We start from the raw sequence: 16,596 nt of genomic DNA, 5'->3' as shown, positions 1-16,596 counted from the left end.
TTGTAGTATCACTAAACATGTGGGAATTGCGTTTTTCACAGGTTTGTACCTTGACATAAAGTGGATAGCTTTTCTTGAGAGAAAGGTTCCTCCAACAGTGAAGAGCTGAAGTAATATCTTTTTCCTGGCTTTCATTTTTCAATTCATGTAGTCATTTGAGAATAACAGTCTGAGACGCATGCCTTATATTGCGGAAATATAGACTAAGAGTAAAAATTTGTCAAAGATAAAGAAAACAAAAAGAGGGTTTTACGATAGAATGTGTCTGACAGCCTTTAATAAACAGCAGCATTGAACTTACCAATACTGGGAGACTGATGGTAGTATTCTCTGATTGAAGGGGAGAGGCTGAAATCCTTCACACCTCTTGTTTATACATGCAGAACATGCGCTACTTCCTTTGCAGCCACAAAATTAAGAGCAGAAGCACTCTACAGGCTTGCCTTCTCTGCCAGACGTAAACAGTTTATTACCTGTTAATAAAGGATTTGGCTTTTCTTCTTGACTCTTCTGAAAGCTGTCCTTCACCCTTTTTCAGTGTATCTTAGAGAATCTTTTGCTGAAGAGGATGAAAGATTTTATCCCCTTTCCTGCAAAACTGCAAAACCTGTATGCATTATTTATTATTATTCAAACGAAGATGTATGATCCTGTGTCAGAGAGAGTTCGGGAAAGCAAATTTTTTTCCTTACAAACACGCACACGCACACGCACACCCACACCCACCCACCCACCCACCCACCCACACACACACACACACACACACAAATGAGAGATATCAAAAACAACCTCATGTGAGTGTAGTACCAGTGTTATGACTCCTGGCAAGTTATGAAAACAGAATATATTTACAGGATATACAAAACTCTGTGTGTGCATGTGCTTGTATATGTAAATCATGTAAAGTATCCTGGGAAGTGAGCCCACGTCCAAGAGTTTCATAAGCGTTTTTCACCATGTTGAAAACTTACTGAAGCTTTCACCTGCTTAATTGACATTTTCATGTGTAGGTCTGGAAACACTTAAGAAAAAAATGTTTCAACCATTTTCTGAGTACTAAGGTAATGAAGCAATATTCTCTTTATTAAAAATAAAACCATTCACACACATAACAACTTAGTAACACAAGCAGGTGGCACTCTTAGTGTAAATTGGGCAATGCGATAGTCCAAAGGCGGATGTTCTTTGGAAAATAAAAAAATCTGTTTGGTCCGATCAGTAGGTGCTTTTGTGTGCCTTGTGAGTGCAGGAATTTTGGAGATCTCTCTTCCTTCTGCTCATAAATAGATCACTCCTGCAAGACTGATCAAACAACCTTGTTCCACAGGAAATTAGCGTGAGTCCATAGATTTTAGAAAAGATTTAGCAACGTGTATAAGCTAAAGATTTTGCCAAGAGTACACACAGAAGTATGAGCATCCTGAGGTGTTTTCTTTGTAGATAACCTGAGGTGATTTTACTGTTGGAAGGATAGTTAGTGCTCTGTACAAAAGGGGAGAAGAGGGTCTAATCGAATCTTTTAAAGTTAGGCTTTTTTTCCTTAATTTTTTGGAAGCATTTAATGTTATTTCCAGTTCAGTTCTTATTCCCTTAATTTCTTTGGGTTTTCCTTCCATGGAAACTATTTAGTGCCTTTCTTACGTTGAATATTGTATCTTTTCCATTAATTTTCATTAATTAATCCGTTTTAATTTATTTGTTTTTCATTGAATGCATAGCAATCATACTACATGATAGAAAAAGCCGTTCTATGAACAGCAGAACATATGAAGCCTGTAACTGGTTTTCATATTTGGATTATGCGGTGTCCAATGGGTTGTGAGCTTTGATTGAAGCTCTTCCTGCATTATCTGCCTTAAATATGAGTTTTCTGATTTCTATAATATACTTAAGCTTATGTTTCATTCTGTCATGGCACAACTTTGCGTATCCCTGCAGTACTGTACCATGTATTTTTACAAGCATACTCAGAACTGAAATATTCCTTCAAATATGCCTGAAATTGGTCAGCAGATCCTAAGTTCTTTGAGGGCAGAGGAAAAACTGGGGGACTAACACAAATGAGGACAATCAGAGAATTCTTGCCAATTTCCTTATCTTAAGCTAAAAAATGGGGGGGAAAAAAGGGAAAGAAAACCATCATTGCATTTGGCTAATAGAAAAACTTGTGTGCATGTTAGCACCTATATATAATGTTCATTATGTTTAGTGCTTATGCTTTGTCATGGATAAGATGCATATACTGCATTAGAGAGACCAGTGGTGTACCCTAGTGGCTGATATTGGGCTAGTACTGTTTAAATTTTCATTAACAATCTGGATGATGGGACAGGGTGCACCCTCAGCAAGTTTGTAGATGATACAAAACTGGGAAGAGTGGGTGCTCTCCAGATGGTTGCACACCATCTGGTGCACCACCAGATGGTTGTGCTGCCATTCAGAGGGACCTCAACAGGCTGGAGAGATGGGCAGGGAGGAAACTCACGAATTTCAACGAAGAGAAGTGCAAAGGCCGGCACACGGGAAGGAATAAGCCCTCGTACGAGTATGCGCTGGAGGCTGACCAGCTGGAGAGCAGCTTTGCGGAGAAGGGCCTGGGGTTGTCCTGGTGGACAAGTGAACCGTGAAGCAGCAAAGCGCCCTCGTGGCAAAGAAGGCCAACAGCATCCCGGGCTGCATTAGGCAGAGTGTCACCAGCAGGTCAAGAGAGGTGATCCTTCCCCCCTGCTCAGCACTGGCGAGGGCACACCTGGAGTGCTGGGTCCAGTGCTGGGCTCCCCAGGACTAGAGAGACATGAGCCTGCTGCAGTGAGTCCAGCAAAGAGCCACAAAAATGATTAAAATGACTGGAGCATCTCTCATACGAGGAGAGGCTGGGAGAACTGGGCCTGTTCAACTTGGAGAAGAGAAAGATCAGGGGGATCTAATCTTATCACAGTCTGATCTTATCTGAAGCGCACATGCATGTATTATGTGTATGTGCATATAAAGAGGATGGAGCTAGACTTTTCTTGGTGATGCCCAGCGACAGGACGAGAGGCAATAGGCACAAACTGAAACACACGGAATTCTACTTGAACATAAGAAAATAGTTCTTGACTGTGAGGGTGACCGAGCACTGGAACAGGTTGCCCAGAGAGGTTGTAGCGTCTCCATCTTTAGAGATGCTCAAAACTGGATTGGGCATGGCCCTGGGCAACCTGCTGTAGCTGACCCGGCTTGAGCAGGGGAGTTGGAGCGGACAATCTCCAGGGGTCCCTTCCAGTGATAGTGATTCTATAACCATGTGATAATATTTAACTAAAAATATTCTTATCTGTAACATTTAGCAAATTTACTGAGAAGGAAGTACTGAAATGGAATTTCCTGGGTGAGGTGAGACATTGTGTGTCAACGCACACACTATTTTTCAGTGATTGATTGGATTCCTCTTTTTTCCCATTTTCCCTTTTTATTTTTTCCTCCCCTCTTGGACTATCTTTTCTGTTAAATCTGATTTGTATCAGTTTACGTATCTTACTCCTTGTGTAACAATTTGTGAGACATAAAGGAAGAGAAAGGAAATGCTCAGCCACAAGAGCACACAGGAGAAGAACAGCAAAGCAGTTGGGAAGGGGCTTTGGCTCTCAATGAATACTGACCTATTAAACCTCTGATCACGCTCTAGTTCCAGCAATTTATGTGGGAGAGTAGCATGTTGCTAGGAGTGTCAGAAGTACAAAATCATCCATTAGTGCAGAGGCTGCAGTCATGTACTGCGTATAAAATGACAGTAAAAAGTGGGGGAAAAGCTCCTTTTCCTATGTTTTGTAAAAGTGAAGAAAAGAAAAAGCAAAGAACAGGTACTTTAAAGCATCTGCGGAACAATGCATTCTGTTATCTGCATATCCATGTTCCTCACTTAAATAATTTCATTTTACAGCCCCGTTTTATAAAGAGCTACATGCAATACTCTTATATTAGTTTTTTGATTTTATGATTATTTGAATTCTGCTCAAGGTTTAATTTGCACAAACTCTGTCAAATTAATTTTTAGGAGACAAACTTGAATTGTTCTGATCTTCTGTGTTGTAAGAACTTTGATAAAATGTGATAGAAGGATATAGTTTAATTTACTTTATTTTCTTCTTCCCTGAAGAGAGGCATAAAAAGAAAAGTAACAAGTCTTAGCTTTCTTGCTGAACAGCAATTCAAACTTGATAAAATTTTAAAGTATGTATTAGAGATCCCACAGTAAATTCTTATAACCAAGTACATATACTTATATTTGTTGCTCTACTCTAGCTGTCAGCAGATGCATGTGCTCCAAGCTTTGTACCTTAAAACAGTATATATTTAGATTATATGAAAGGTCAAATACATTTTTTAATGAGTATACCTAAACTTCCACACAATTCCTCTGAAAAGGTTAGATGCTCATCCTTTGCGCAAGACAAATGCATTGCCTATGTGATGAGCATTGCTGTGAACAACTGCAATGCTTCCGTCTGGGCAATAGGATTGAAGGCTTCATTGCACTTAAAGCAGCCCGTTTCTTCTCTCCCTTGCGATGCAGTCTCTCACCAGGGATAAAACCAGACAGGCTTTTATTTTCCTGGCCTTATTAGTTTCATTCTTATCTGTATATGGATTTGGTTAATCTTTTACTCTTGCTTAAGATTTCTGTTCCAGAATTTCCAATTATTAATGATGCCAGAGACTAAGTTATGTAATTATGCACTGTTAATGATAATTCCTGGCCAACGTATTTAAGAAACAGCAAGACATCTCAAGATCAATATATCTGTGAAGCATTTTAGAGTAGACCGGCAGAAACCATCCAGCTTAGTGTTTTTATCAGTAAAGCACATGCAGCTGAATTTACAAAACAAGCGTCTGGAGTGTTGTAGGAACGTACGCTAAAGGTCACTCTCCACCTTCTACACTATCTTCCTTTATAGGTTGTTGTCAGAGAGGCTGAGTGGCACATCAGATGCTGTGTACTCTTATATTATCCCTGGCATCATTCTTTGCGTGCTAAGGTTGGTTTAGGACTAGCTTCTCAAAATCAGGGAACTGGAATACAGTCAAAAGTACTAGAAACAGGACTATTGCCAGCCTACCAGCCTCCTGTTTTTACATACAAACGTACTCAAGCCTTTCCACCACAGCAGCGTGCTGCCAAGGCAGGTTCTTGCAAAAGATTCCTGAACGTTCCTTGGAAGAATAAACTGTAGAATAAACAGAAAAATACAGGCCAACTTGCTAAGTCAATGCCCGAGTTCAGTCACTGATGGGTATTAGACTGACATCTTATTTCCACCTGCTCCCCATGTAACACAGCTGTAGTTCACAGAGCTACTATGACCAATGAAATGCACAGCTGGAAAACTAAAATGCCAGATGGTGCAAAAGCTACTCTGAATCTAACTGCTAGCCTTACATGACTTGTACAAGATGATGCCACTGTAATAACGGAGACAAAAATGAGCCTGGTACTCTCCCGCTACAACCATTCCAGCCGCTTGACCAGCAAAGCTATGTTACACGGTAAGCCTCCTAATCCACACAGCCAGTCACAAGAGCAAAACGTCAGTAACCGTGAAGAAGTGTCAGCATATGTTGGTGATAATAGTAAGTACATGCATATAAGGGTAGTTGGAAGAATAAATTTCACTCCCAGCCTTGTGAACCAGTCCCACCATTCTTCAGTGAACAGGGATCCAGAAGACATTTTGGAAACTTAAGGTATTATCTAAAATATTAGATTTATGGTGACAGTACCTAACAGAAGTCAATATAAAGTTTTAGCTATGGCATCAGTCAAAGCCTTTGATATATCAGAAAATCTTAGATCAGCAAGCAGCACAGACCACACTGATATCGATACTAAAAAAAAAAAAAAAATTAAAAAAAAATTTTTAGCTATGTGGTTGTGAGCAAACATGATGATTATAATACCATAAAACTAAGCTGCCTTTGATATAGTAGAACAAAAGTATGGCTGATTCAAGAGAGAGAGAGGCGCTTAGCTCTGTAGTGGTGCTAGTCCTGCCTGTCTGTCAGGTTGCAAGGGGCAATAAAGGTAACGCTCTCCAAAGAAAGGCCTTACCTAAGCAGCTGCCTAGGAGGGATGGATCCTGCTTTGAGATTATGGTGCTTGTAGTGCTTTGCCAGGAGTACGCTTATGACCCTAAAATTTATATTTCGTTTTCAATGCATGTTGTAATCATTGCTGCTTATGAAGCAAATACGCAGTCTGAAAACTTCTAACGGGTATTCAAATTTTACGTCTTGAAAATAGCCTTTTTATCACAGGAATATTCTCTAAACTCGTAATCCTTTGTCTGTTTAGCAATCTCCTGTGACCGAAAGAGACTTTTGAGAAACAGTAAACCTGAAAAATCTGTGAATGCAGAAGTTTCACTTTTAGAGAAATACTGGAAGCTCTGTGAAATCCGCTAGGGCCTTGGCTATGGACAAGATCATGAAGATAGTTGGAAACAGCTTGACAGAGTTTGTTTCCGAGTACCCCACAATGTTAATAGATTTTGATCCTCCTCATTTGCTGAAGAAAGTGACCTGTTGCACCATTTGGATATAAAAAGTGTCAGAAGTGTCACCTAAGAGAGCCATTGTTATTTTTATTTAACTAGGATTTAACTTGGACTTTGGCCAAGAAGTCTGAGGTAGTAGGAAGTTGTTCTCTTCTCTTTCTGTCTGCCTTTTTTTTTTTTTTTTTCCTATTTGAGAACTGTGTCTCAGGTATTCAGGAACTGTCAGAAGTTATACTTTAAGTACATGCATTGGTATGCAGAAAATTTGCTTAACTGGAATCTCTTATGGACATATGTAAGTTAGGGTTCTGAACTGAATCCATCCCTCTCTGCCATCCCTATCCTTTCCCAGCTACCACAAGTTCTCATTTGGTGACATGATACTTAAGAAAAGGTGTTGAGGGATGTTCTGTTGGTTTCTTTTAGCAGCCTAACCTTTTTGATATTCTTACCTGAATTTGAAAATAAAGTGATTGACATAGTGTTCGGTTTCTGTGAACCTCAGTGTGATGTGTTAATCCTTCAGTTATCCTGGAGTGTTTAATAATCTAGTAAACAGTAAATGACAGTGTGAGATAATGAAACAGTTCGCTTGTGCCACTGGGGACCAGTTAAATTCAACTCACTTTTCAGCGGTGTGTTAAGTATGCCTGTTTCTGGACGCTGAAGACTGCCTTGATAAGGAGCATAGTGACTTGTTCGGCAGCAATAGAATCACTTAGGGACGGATACAAGCTAACGGCGAAATAAATTCAATAAGCTTTCTGTGCGATGCTGTTGGACCTTTGGGAGAAAGAAACAGTGGCCTTTACACTGAATACTGTACTTAAATTTTACCAGCTGACTGCTGGGAGGTATGATGTTCAACTTGGAGTTGCACGTGGGCTTCTTTTTTGAGACCGAGGGCTGTTTAAGCTGTTTTGAGACAAAGAGAACTGAAGCAAGGATTAAATTATGCCCAAAGGAAAGATGACAGGAAGGAGATAGAGCACTGGAGGAGGTGTGTGTTTGGGGATGCGGGGGAGTTGTTGAACTGCGTGACTGACTGTAATTAAGACTAAAACACCTCCAGCCAGTTCCCTCTCTGTTAGCTTCTCTGTTACATGAACTAACGTATACATTACTTATTACTACATTACCTATTAATGATTATTACTCTAGTGATTATCTTTATTCGCAGATTGCACCGTCACTGTAGAGGCATTTACTTTGGCTGCCTTTCCTGTAAGTACCGTCCTTGCTGGCCGTTCATTCTGCCCTCTTAGAAAGGCCTTTTCAGGAGGCAGCCGCCTCGCCCTGAGCAGGGCCTGGCTGCTTGGTTCTTTCACTCTTGGCTACTTCTTCCTTGAGCTGTTTTGTGGGATCCAGTATCCCTTTGGCTTTGCCTGCTATTTTGGTGGTGTTAAACTTTTGGGTAGACTTGTCGTCCCCACAATTTACCCGCTGGAATTTCTTCATCCTCTGTTCTTCCTGTGCCTCTCTTCTTCCTGGGAAGTTAGCACTTCGCCCATGAAGAGTGTCTGGGACAGCAAGTGCACTGTTTTTTCGCTGTCCTGTAATCTACTTGGGTAGGAAAGGCAGACAAATGCCTGCATTAGTATATTTTGCATTGTGTGTGTCAACGACAGTTATGCTAAAGATCTTTTCTTTCTCATTTTCCCTCCATCACACTCTGCTCTTTCCCAGACCCTTTGCGGCTGGTGTCTGTATAACTCCGAAACGGACTATTTAAAACCATATATGTAGCTCTTCATTTTTCAGCAAGGCATTCATCGTATTCTTGTAGTTTTAACACAAATTGAAATATTATGATGCAATCCAAAGTGAGGCTGTGGGTTCAGCAAAATGCTTAGCCGATATGTGGACTCTTGCCACTTCTTTATGAAGTAAAAACCTTTCTTTTAGAGAGAGACTTCCTAGTGCTCTGTTTTTTCCAGATGTTTCTGAGGATATAATTCCCTACAAGTGGTATTGGATTCTGTTGTGTACTAGTAAAGATGAATTCCAAGAAGGCTTGGGATTTTTTGCATTTTTACAAGCACTAAAAAGTTGTTGGAGAATATTAACACTTCTGAACTACTCCGATTTTCATGTAAAAATAAAATAAAAAAAGATTGAGCAGGGTTTTTTTTTTTTGTTTTCTCCCATTTAAAATCTCTGTGTGGTAATAACAGATTTACTCTTGTCAGAATGATACAAAACAATTCAGTATGTAAGCACAGAGCAACTGTTTTGGGTAAATTACACTGAGCTTAATGACTGCAGAAAATGTGGTAATATCCTTGTTTATTTTCTGTATGTTTAATTGTATCTTCGGTAGATGTCATTGCTTAATATTTGGTAATTTGATGAAAAGACTACTAAATCTGTAACTTTAGTAGTATTTCACAATATTACCTGTTGTCTCCAACAAGCATTTAGTTTTCGTTGTAGTATACAGAGATTTACAGATAGCTGTGTGATCTGAAGAAAAGGAGTACTGAAATCTGAAATCTTTCTTGAAAGGTAATACAACATTTTGCTTGAATGCCCATATTAATTACACATGCAGAGTGCAATTTTGACTCACAGTAGAATAATTTCAAATAGGACAATAATAATCTCTTTCCAGTGTGGCCTCATTACTTCAATGAAATGCACGTTAACTTACACAGATGGAATAAGCATAGGATAATCACAGGATCGGTGGTGGCTCTAGTCTAGATTGACAAAGAGTTGTCTTGATTATGAAAGCAACTCTAGAAATTAAGAGGTAGAGCCACGTGTCTTAATTATTAGGATGAAAAATCCAAACTTGAGGACGCAATTTTAGTGAGGTATTAATTACTATTTGATTTAGATTTTACATACATTTTGAACAAAATTACTTCTGGCATTGCTGATATGGTTTGAGATCTCTCTAGTACGAATCTAATCATAATTTTAGAAATGTGCATATTTGAAAGTGGCATAATGCAAAACCTTTCTTTTATTAAATATGTGAAAAGCTGCTTAATCTGCCTTTATGGACAGAGAGGCTAACTGGCCAATGATTTCTCTTAGGTCTCTTCTGGAAAAAGAGTTGAAACATGCCTTGAGAGTGATTAATGTAGTGGCAGTGTTGGATCCAACATCCTTGAATTCCAATCCCTTTGAATTACTGCTGCATTTTTGTTAAAACTATTTCTGAAAGGTTCAATATATATTTTGTTGCTGCTAAATTGCTGTTCATTTAGAAGACTTAGAGTTAGTTCATTGCCTATAAGAGACTGTAAGTCTGATTTAAATAACCATCAACCCAGTTTTTTCATTCTAGCCTGCCTAAAATGGACAAATAATGTGCATTTTAAGGTGCTTTAAGTTGTCTCTGTATTCATTTAATGTGCTGGTACTAGGTATATGAATTTTCTAGCTGTGTTAGTTGTGACGTTAAATTCAGATTTTTTTTACATCCATGTATATTAAATGACACTTTATTTAATAGAAAATTTATTCCTACAAGTGACTTACCAGTTAAATAGCCATCAGTTGGCTTAATTAGCACTTTTGAATGTGTGATTTTTTTCTCAAAAGCTTCTCTGAGCATTTGAAAAATTTCAGCATCCAGTGGTATTTGTGTGTTTGTTTGTTTGAATCTCAGCATCTTCCACTCTTTATTTTGTGGTCAAAGTTTTTCTACTCTACGAAGGTTAGAGAGCTCTGCCTGGGGGACCTAGCCTTCGTAGTCCAAGCGGATATAGTATTAAATGATTAAGGCCATTTGTGCTTTCCAAAGGATAAAGTGTTGTGTTCACACTGTTCTCCCAGTCCCCGTGGCAGGAAGAGCCAGCCGTCTCAATCTGTAGTAAAGCCTCAGTCTTCCACATGGCAAAACAGACCTACCAGGTGAAGTACAGGGAACTGTGTTTATCTTACTGAGTTGTTTTAAAAAACCTAACACAAAGATATTGCAAAGTTGCTCTGGCTACCTCTTTTAAGGTTCATATTAACTTGATATAGTGAATCCATCACCATAGTGTGGTGTAGTAAAACATGAATTCTATACCATTTTGTGTAATGAGATTAGTAAATTATAGCTTTGTCATTTTTGTTTAATTTTCAGTAAGGTATGGTGTATTTGTGAAGACTCAGGTAGGCTTCCGTATAAAAACTGCTAGTTTGCAAGATCTGTCAGTGAATTTCAGAATCTATTCTAATAAAACGAGGATGAAGTTTTTATTTACTATAATTACTAAGGTGATAGATCCTAGTTGATGTGCTTTATTTGTGGGTCTTCAGAATGTTGAAGTCTCAAGAATCTTATTTTTTGTGACTGCTACTGAAAATATTTTGTTAAAAGCTGTTTTGGGATCTGCAAATATATTTAATAAAGGAATGCTCAGTGGATATAAATATGTTATTTCTAACTATTCTAAATGAAATAGCTTTTGACAGTTGGAGCTGAGAGCTGGTCATTTATCATACATTGTGCTTAAAGAGACCTATTATTTATGGAAAAGAAAAAAAACACTGATGTCCTCCAAATTTCAGAGTTAAGAGTTAATTCTGCTGTAGGAGTGACCGCTGTCATACCTGTGTAGCTTGCTGAAAAGGCTGTGCAGTGCATCAGTGAGAAGGAAATGTGAATCACAACTGAAAAAGAGAGCAAAGCTGGCCATATGGGTACAGTTAAAACAGAAACCTTTCTGTGTTCTTGTATCGCTTTATAAACAACATTTTTCAGACTAAAAATAATCTTTAGCTATTTGGCTGTTGCTGCAATAAATGTCAGGGGGAGATAGATTTGGGTTTTTTTTGTTTTAACTGCGATGCAGCCAGTTTTCACCCTCTTATACTGCCTGTGGATTGAATTTATCGTATACTTGAATTCGTTACCTTCATTACCATTCCTTTATACTGAACTCAAACTCAACTCAATTAGGCTGCCTTCCTACTCGTTTACTGTCATTCTTGGAGAGAGAAAACTTGCCCTCTTGAACTGCTATTTCTTGCGGAAAGTAAAGGAATGATGTTTTAGTCTTTGTCTATTGCAGACAGAAAATTTTCATTACAAACATTTTTTTGCAAGGAGACTAAAGAAAAAAGCCTGCTTTTTTTCTTTGAGTTCTGGTAGGAAATGTCGTGTTAGTGATTTCTGTAGGACTGTTTGAGTTCTAACATATAATTAGACACTCTGCACTTTGCCTCTGTGAGTTTGTAATGTTTAAGAGAAATCAGTCAAGATAATCTTTATTAATAATAATATCTCACATATACTTTATAGCTGTGTTATCATGTTAATAATAAAGACTTTTTATTCTGGAGCTGTCTCGTGAATTTTGAAGCAACCCCTAATAACCTGTTTCACATCTGGATTTCGGTGGGGGCTGAAATGCTCAAACAGAGCATTGTGGAGGCAAGCTGAGTTCACTTTAAGGCTCACGCAGCTTGTTCAAAAGGATGTGCGTCTCTGAAATCTGCTTAGGCTTCTTGTCTCTTTTCAGTCAGAATTATTGACGTATGAATGGACAGCATGTATTGCATAGCCCTATAGTTGATTATTTGATCAAACTAAGGTTTTCTGTTTTAGAGCAGCAGTTAAGATACTTGAAATCGGACAAGATACTGTGAGAATAAACAGAAAGTGAAGGAGATTATGAGACCCCAGTGAAACAATAATTTATTATAAAATTCTGAAATGCATTGATCCGTGCAGATTTTCATTCTGTGTACGCACAGAAAAAGATGTGAAATGTGTCCTCTGGGGCCAGTATTGGAGCTGTTCCTTTCATGGACTGCTGATGGTTTAAATTACAACCGAGGCTGCGCTTTGCAGGACTTCCATGAGGCCGCGGAGAGGTGTGAGCAGGGCTGCCTGTTGACTCAACATGCAGGCCTGCCTAGGGTAAGAGGGGAGTGTGCATGCATCCTACTGCTTCGTGGTCTCCTCTCTTCATGTGCCCGGCCTCAGCTTAAGGCAGTAACAATGCTGCCTCGTGACCTTGCCGTCGTCCTTCACCTCCTCGTTCTCCCTGTGACGGTTTCCTGAAGCCTTTGGTAGATGGGAGAGAACAGAAGTTGTTATTCTTAAAATATTCTCCCTCTTCAGTTCTCTTGTAACCCAAGGGAATCCTAGTGAATTCTGGATGTGGGAGCCCTGAGTCTAAGGGTAAGTCTTGCAGGGCAGGTTGGAGCACAGAAATATTTGTTCTCACTCAAAATGAGCTGAGCTGGTTTAGGTACTAGAATCAATCCATATGTGGCCGCCTATCGTTCCCTAGAGAGCTACTTACCTTATTTCCTGGCAGGATAAAATAGCCTATGTAGAGCTTGCTGATGTTGCAACTCAAAAAAAAACCAAAAAGCTAGCAAGGGTGGATGTAAGCTCAGCACGTGACTCAGCTATGCACAAAGAGTCCTTAAATAATCTGAAAATTGTAGAAAAACACTTCAAAACCACGTGATCTGTGACTGCTCAACAACTCGGATAATTAGGATTAATCAGCTGTTGTCTTAAAAGAAAATAAATTAGTTTTGCTCTTAAATAATATTCATTCTCCAAAATCATAATTAACCTGCTCTCCTTGCTTCCTGCTATCTGCTACCATTCTTGCTAGAATGATATCACAGTGGCAAAACCAATGAAAATAGTAGTTTCATTTGAAATGTTTCTTTCCCAGTTTTGTTTTCATTAACTGCCACGTCACTTGCCACGGTCAGAGAAGCTAGTCTATCTCCAGCTCAGAATTCCAGGAATTTTAAGGAGCTGGCAATTACGTGAAGTAGCTCTCAAGTAGTAATTTAAGGTTGAGTAATTTTTAAGGTGTGACACTACATTCTTCTTCTTTGGGCGTCTTACAGGTTTTTTCTTTCAAATAAGAGGTCCATGACCCACATTTCCTTTTGAAAAGGAAATAACTCTTACCTTACTGTATCTATTAAAAGAATGGGAATCATTATTTACTGTTGATCATGTTGCTTCTTTGGCATTAATGTTGTGACTGGCTTGGTTTTGTGATTTATGTACACATTCAATTTAACGTGGCTGTTATTTGCAACTCTCCATGGTTGGAAATGGCATTTTAAGGTTATTTTCCATATGGTGACAAGTAAGGGCCATAAATAAAAAATTGAGGTCAGCATTTTCTATATATGGCTTTAAATTCTGCTGAACAAAGTACAGATTCCAGGACAGAAAAATAGATGGTGCCAGCTATGTTGGACAGTTTATAGAAGCTAGGTGGCACAGGACTGTACTGTTCTTTGCCCTGCTTGAAGCTTTTGAAGTCAGAAGAACCTACTAAAAACAACGGATATCATTAGATACCGTAGAACTGTGCGTATGGCTTCCCGGAGAGACTGTCTTCTGGGAGTGCCCATTAGGGTTCCCTGCTCTTTCTATTGATGTTTTGATAACTGGCATAGGTTTCTTCAGTTTGTTGAAATGCATACGTTTCTGTTAAAAGTGCACTGTTTTTTGTTCAAATAAATTTCGAATAGAGTTTGTGTAAAATTTTTCCAGCCTGCTCTGGTAATTTGATTATTACATTTTGTGAAGGTTCTTTTGTCATTTGTAGCACACCTACCCTATTTCATGGGCAGACAGAGCACGAATTTTGATGAGGATCCGGGAGCCAAGTCCCTCTGCCCTCATCTTTGCATGATGTGTCAAGATGTTATCTCTGCCATTTTCTTTCTACTGCCCTCCCCTTTTCCTTCCCCCAAACATGCATTGGATCGCGTGAGGGAGCAGGCCAGTGGCATGGGACTTCAGCTGGGGCTTGTGCTCCTTGACTGCTATGTAGCTTATTTTCTTACGCCCCACCTGCGGTATGTTGAATTGAGGAGAAGATACTGCACGGAAGTAGAAATTGCCCAGTTGCGGGTACCATGCTGAGGAAGTGGGAAATGGAGACAGCTTCAGCCTTGTTAGTCTTTCCCTTGGTAAATCTGTGCCTGGTCCATTCTATCTGAGCCACTGGTAGTCCCAGGTGTCGATGCTGCCGGGTGAGAACCATCCACTTATATTCCTTTGCAGGCTGTGGAAGATGCGTGTGCTAAGCAGCAGATGAGGAGAAGAAAAAGCAGAGATTGAATATGCTGGGTTTCATATTTCTTCAAAACAGAAAATTTTAAATATTTGTGTAAAGTAAGCCGAGCACGTAAATGTCACATTGCTCTTAAATCTTTGTATTAGTTAATCTACAAAGAGTTGCAAGCAGCTGTTCCAGATGAATGGTTGCCCACTGATGAGGAATGTTTTAACTCACATGGGAAGGCAGAAGAGTCTCACACAGTGGAAACATCTGTAAAAGTAACACTACAGACTTCTGTTTTTATCCTCCCTCCCCTTTTGGGAGACTTGAGAGAAATAAAATTATTGTTCAGTGTTGCTTAAAAACTACCTAAAATATTATTTGTTTTTATTTCTTTGCCTAGGGCATTTATGTAAGGGATGCGCCTCTGAAGGACATAAAGGTGTTCAACTCTCGACGATTTGTGGCTCTTTTTAGTGTGGTGAATGCCACGAAGAGGGACGCTGGCAACTACCGCTGCATGATTCGGACTGAAGGAGGAGTTGGTGTATCAAACTATGCAGAGCTGATAGTCAAAGGTATTTCAGAGTAAAATCAGTTTTTCCATGTTCAGTGTGTGGAATAAGGATTCACTAAGGATGTCAACTGTAGCCTATTGAAGTCAATAAGAGGTTCAATAAGTAGACTCTCCCTATGTAAATCTCAAGAGTGTGTCCAGTCAAGAGAATGACAGAAGCCTGTGCTAATTAACAAGTTTTTCCTCAAAATGCACTGTTTAGAACTTTGCCTTTGAAAGTATATTTGCAAGTTTTTTTTTTAAAGGTATGAATATAATGCTGGCTCTTTACCTCCTGTGAGGAGATTACATTCCAAAAATGTATTTATGTGAAATATATTTATGTGAAAGAATTATTTGTAGTAAGCAAGAACACTTAAAATATACATATTCCCATATACAGAGGAAGCTTATAAAAAACAGCAGGAAACACTTAAGTCTAAATACAATGCGTGTAAAAATGTCCGTCTGTATTATGGAGAAGCTTACTGAAACAATTTTTTGATACTGAGTATATTTAAAATGCATTTTGATTGCTTCCTGTTGTTATACTGGTAATTTGGAGGAACATAATTTTGTTTTTATTATTGCAGAGGAGAAATACAGATTGTGTAGCACATGGCAGTGGCATGGAGCACTGTGATAGGTTTTATGTAGCCCCACGTAATTCTGTTATGCACCTTCACTTGCTGGTCAATTCTGTACTTAACAAGTGGGAAGTGAGAGGAAGGGCAAAAGGCTCATTTTCTCTTTTTCTGAATACAGTCTGATCCAAGTTGGGAAGGAGAAAATGAATATCCCAAAACCAAATCCACCGTAAGTTTGGGATTTTCCTTTAGAAGTTAGGGAGGAAAGAGTAGCTTCTATGATGCATCACCTTATTTTTCAGAAACTGTAACCTTTGTTGGATAGGACTTTTTTCTTTTAGGGATAGCATTCAGATTGTCATGGACTATATAATTATAGCTTTTCTGATAGTATTAAAGAAAGTTACAGACTCGGCTGTAACAAGACCAAGAAATTAATTTTCACATACTATGTTCTTGTCAGTCTGCTTTCCAAATTATGCTCTAGGTTTTTTTTTTTCTTTTGGTTTAAGATACAAATTAACATTTCTTATGACTTAGTCATATAATTAAAGAATCAGTACCTATTGCGTTATGAGAGCCTGTACGCTTCTAATTTCAGGCACAGTAGACTGGATAAGAGGCTTTATTATTAGTTGGTCTGGAATTTGCTCTTTTCTTTCTCCTAATGCTGTACTAATTGTGCATATTTATAAACCTACATGGAGTTTTTCAGAACATTTTCAAAGTTGTGATCCTTTTCCTAAATTAGGGCAGTAAGGGAGGTGCAGGGCAACTGTTATAGCTCAAAATCTAGCATAGACCTTGTTCCTGAAATCAACATAGAAAGATGTGTATACAAAGCTAGCATGAAAGGAGTAGGAGTTTGAAAGATAGGAAGAATAGTGATATGCATAAAGAATCAGATGAAGAAGTAGTTTCAA

At 38.8% G+C, this 16,596-nt stretch overlaps 1 protein-coding gene across 14 annotated transcripts in view; it reads left to right on the top strand.

The window, feature by feature from the left end:
• PTPRM (protein tyrosine phosphatase receptor type M) overlaps window positions 1-16,596 on the top strand; it is a 488,712-nt gene that overhangs the window by 184,034 nt on the left and 288,082 nt on the right. For all 14 annotated transcript variants that reach the window (XM_068932232.1, XM_068932230.1, XM_068932229.1 and 11 more), the window contains exon 6: window positions 14,934-15,108. In XM_068932232.1, the coding sequence (XP_068788333.1) occupies window positions 14,934-15,108 (175 nt within the window). The remainder of the gene's footprint in view (window positions 1-14,933; window positions 15,109-16,596) is intronic.

The sequence above is a fragment of the Struthio camelus genome, chromosome 2 (assembly GCF_040807025.1).
Source record: "Struthio camelus isolate bStrCam1 chromosome 2, bStrCam1.hap1, whole genome shotgun sequence".
Classification (NCBI taxonomy): Eukaryota; Metazoa; Chordata; class Aves; order Struthioniformes; family Struthionidae; genus Struthio; species Struthio camelus.
Note: the sequence above shows the minus strand (reverse complement) of the source record. Positions and strands in the feature narration are given on the sequence as shown.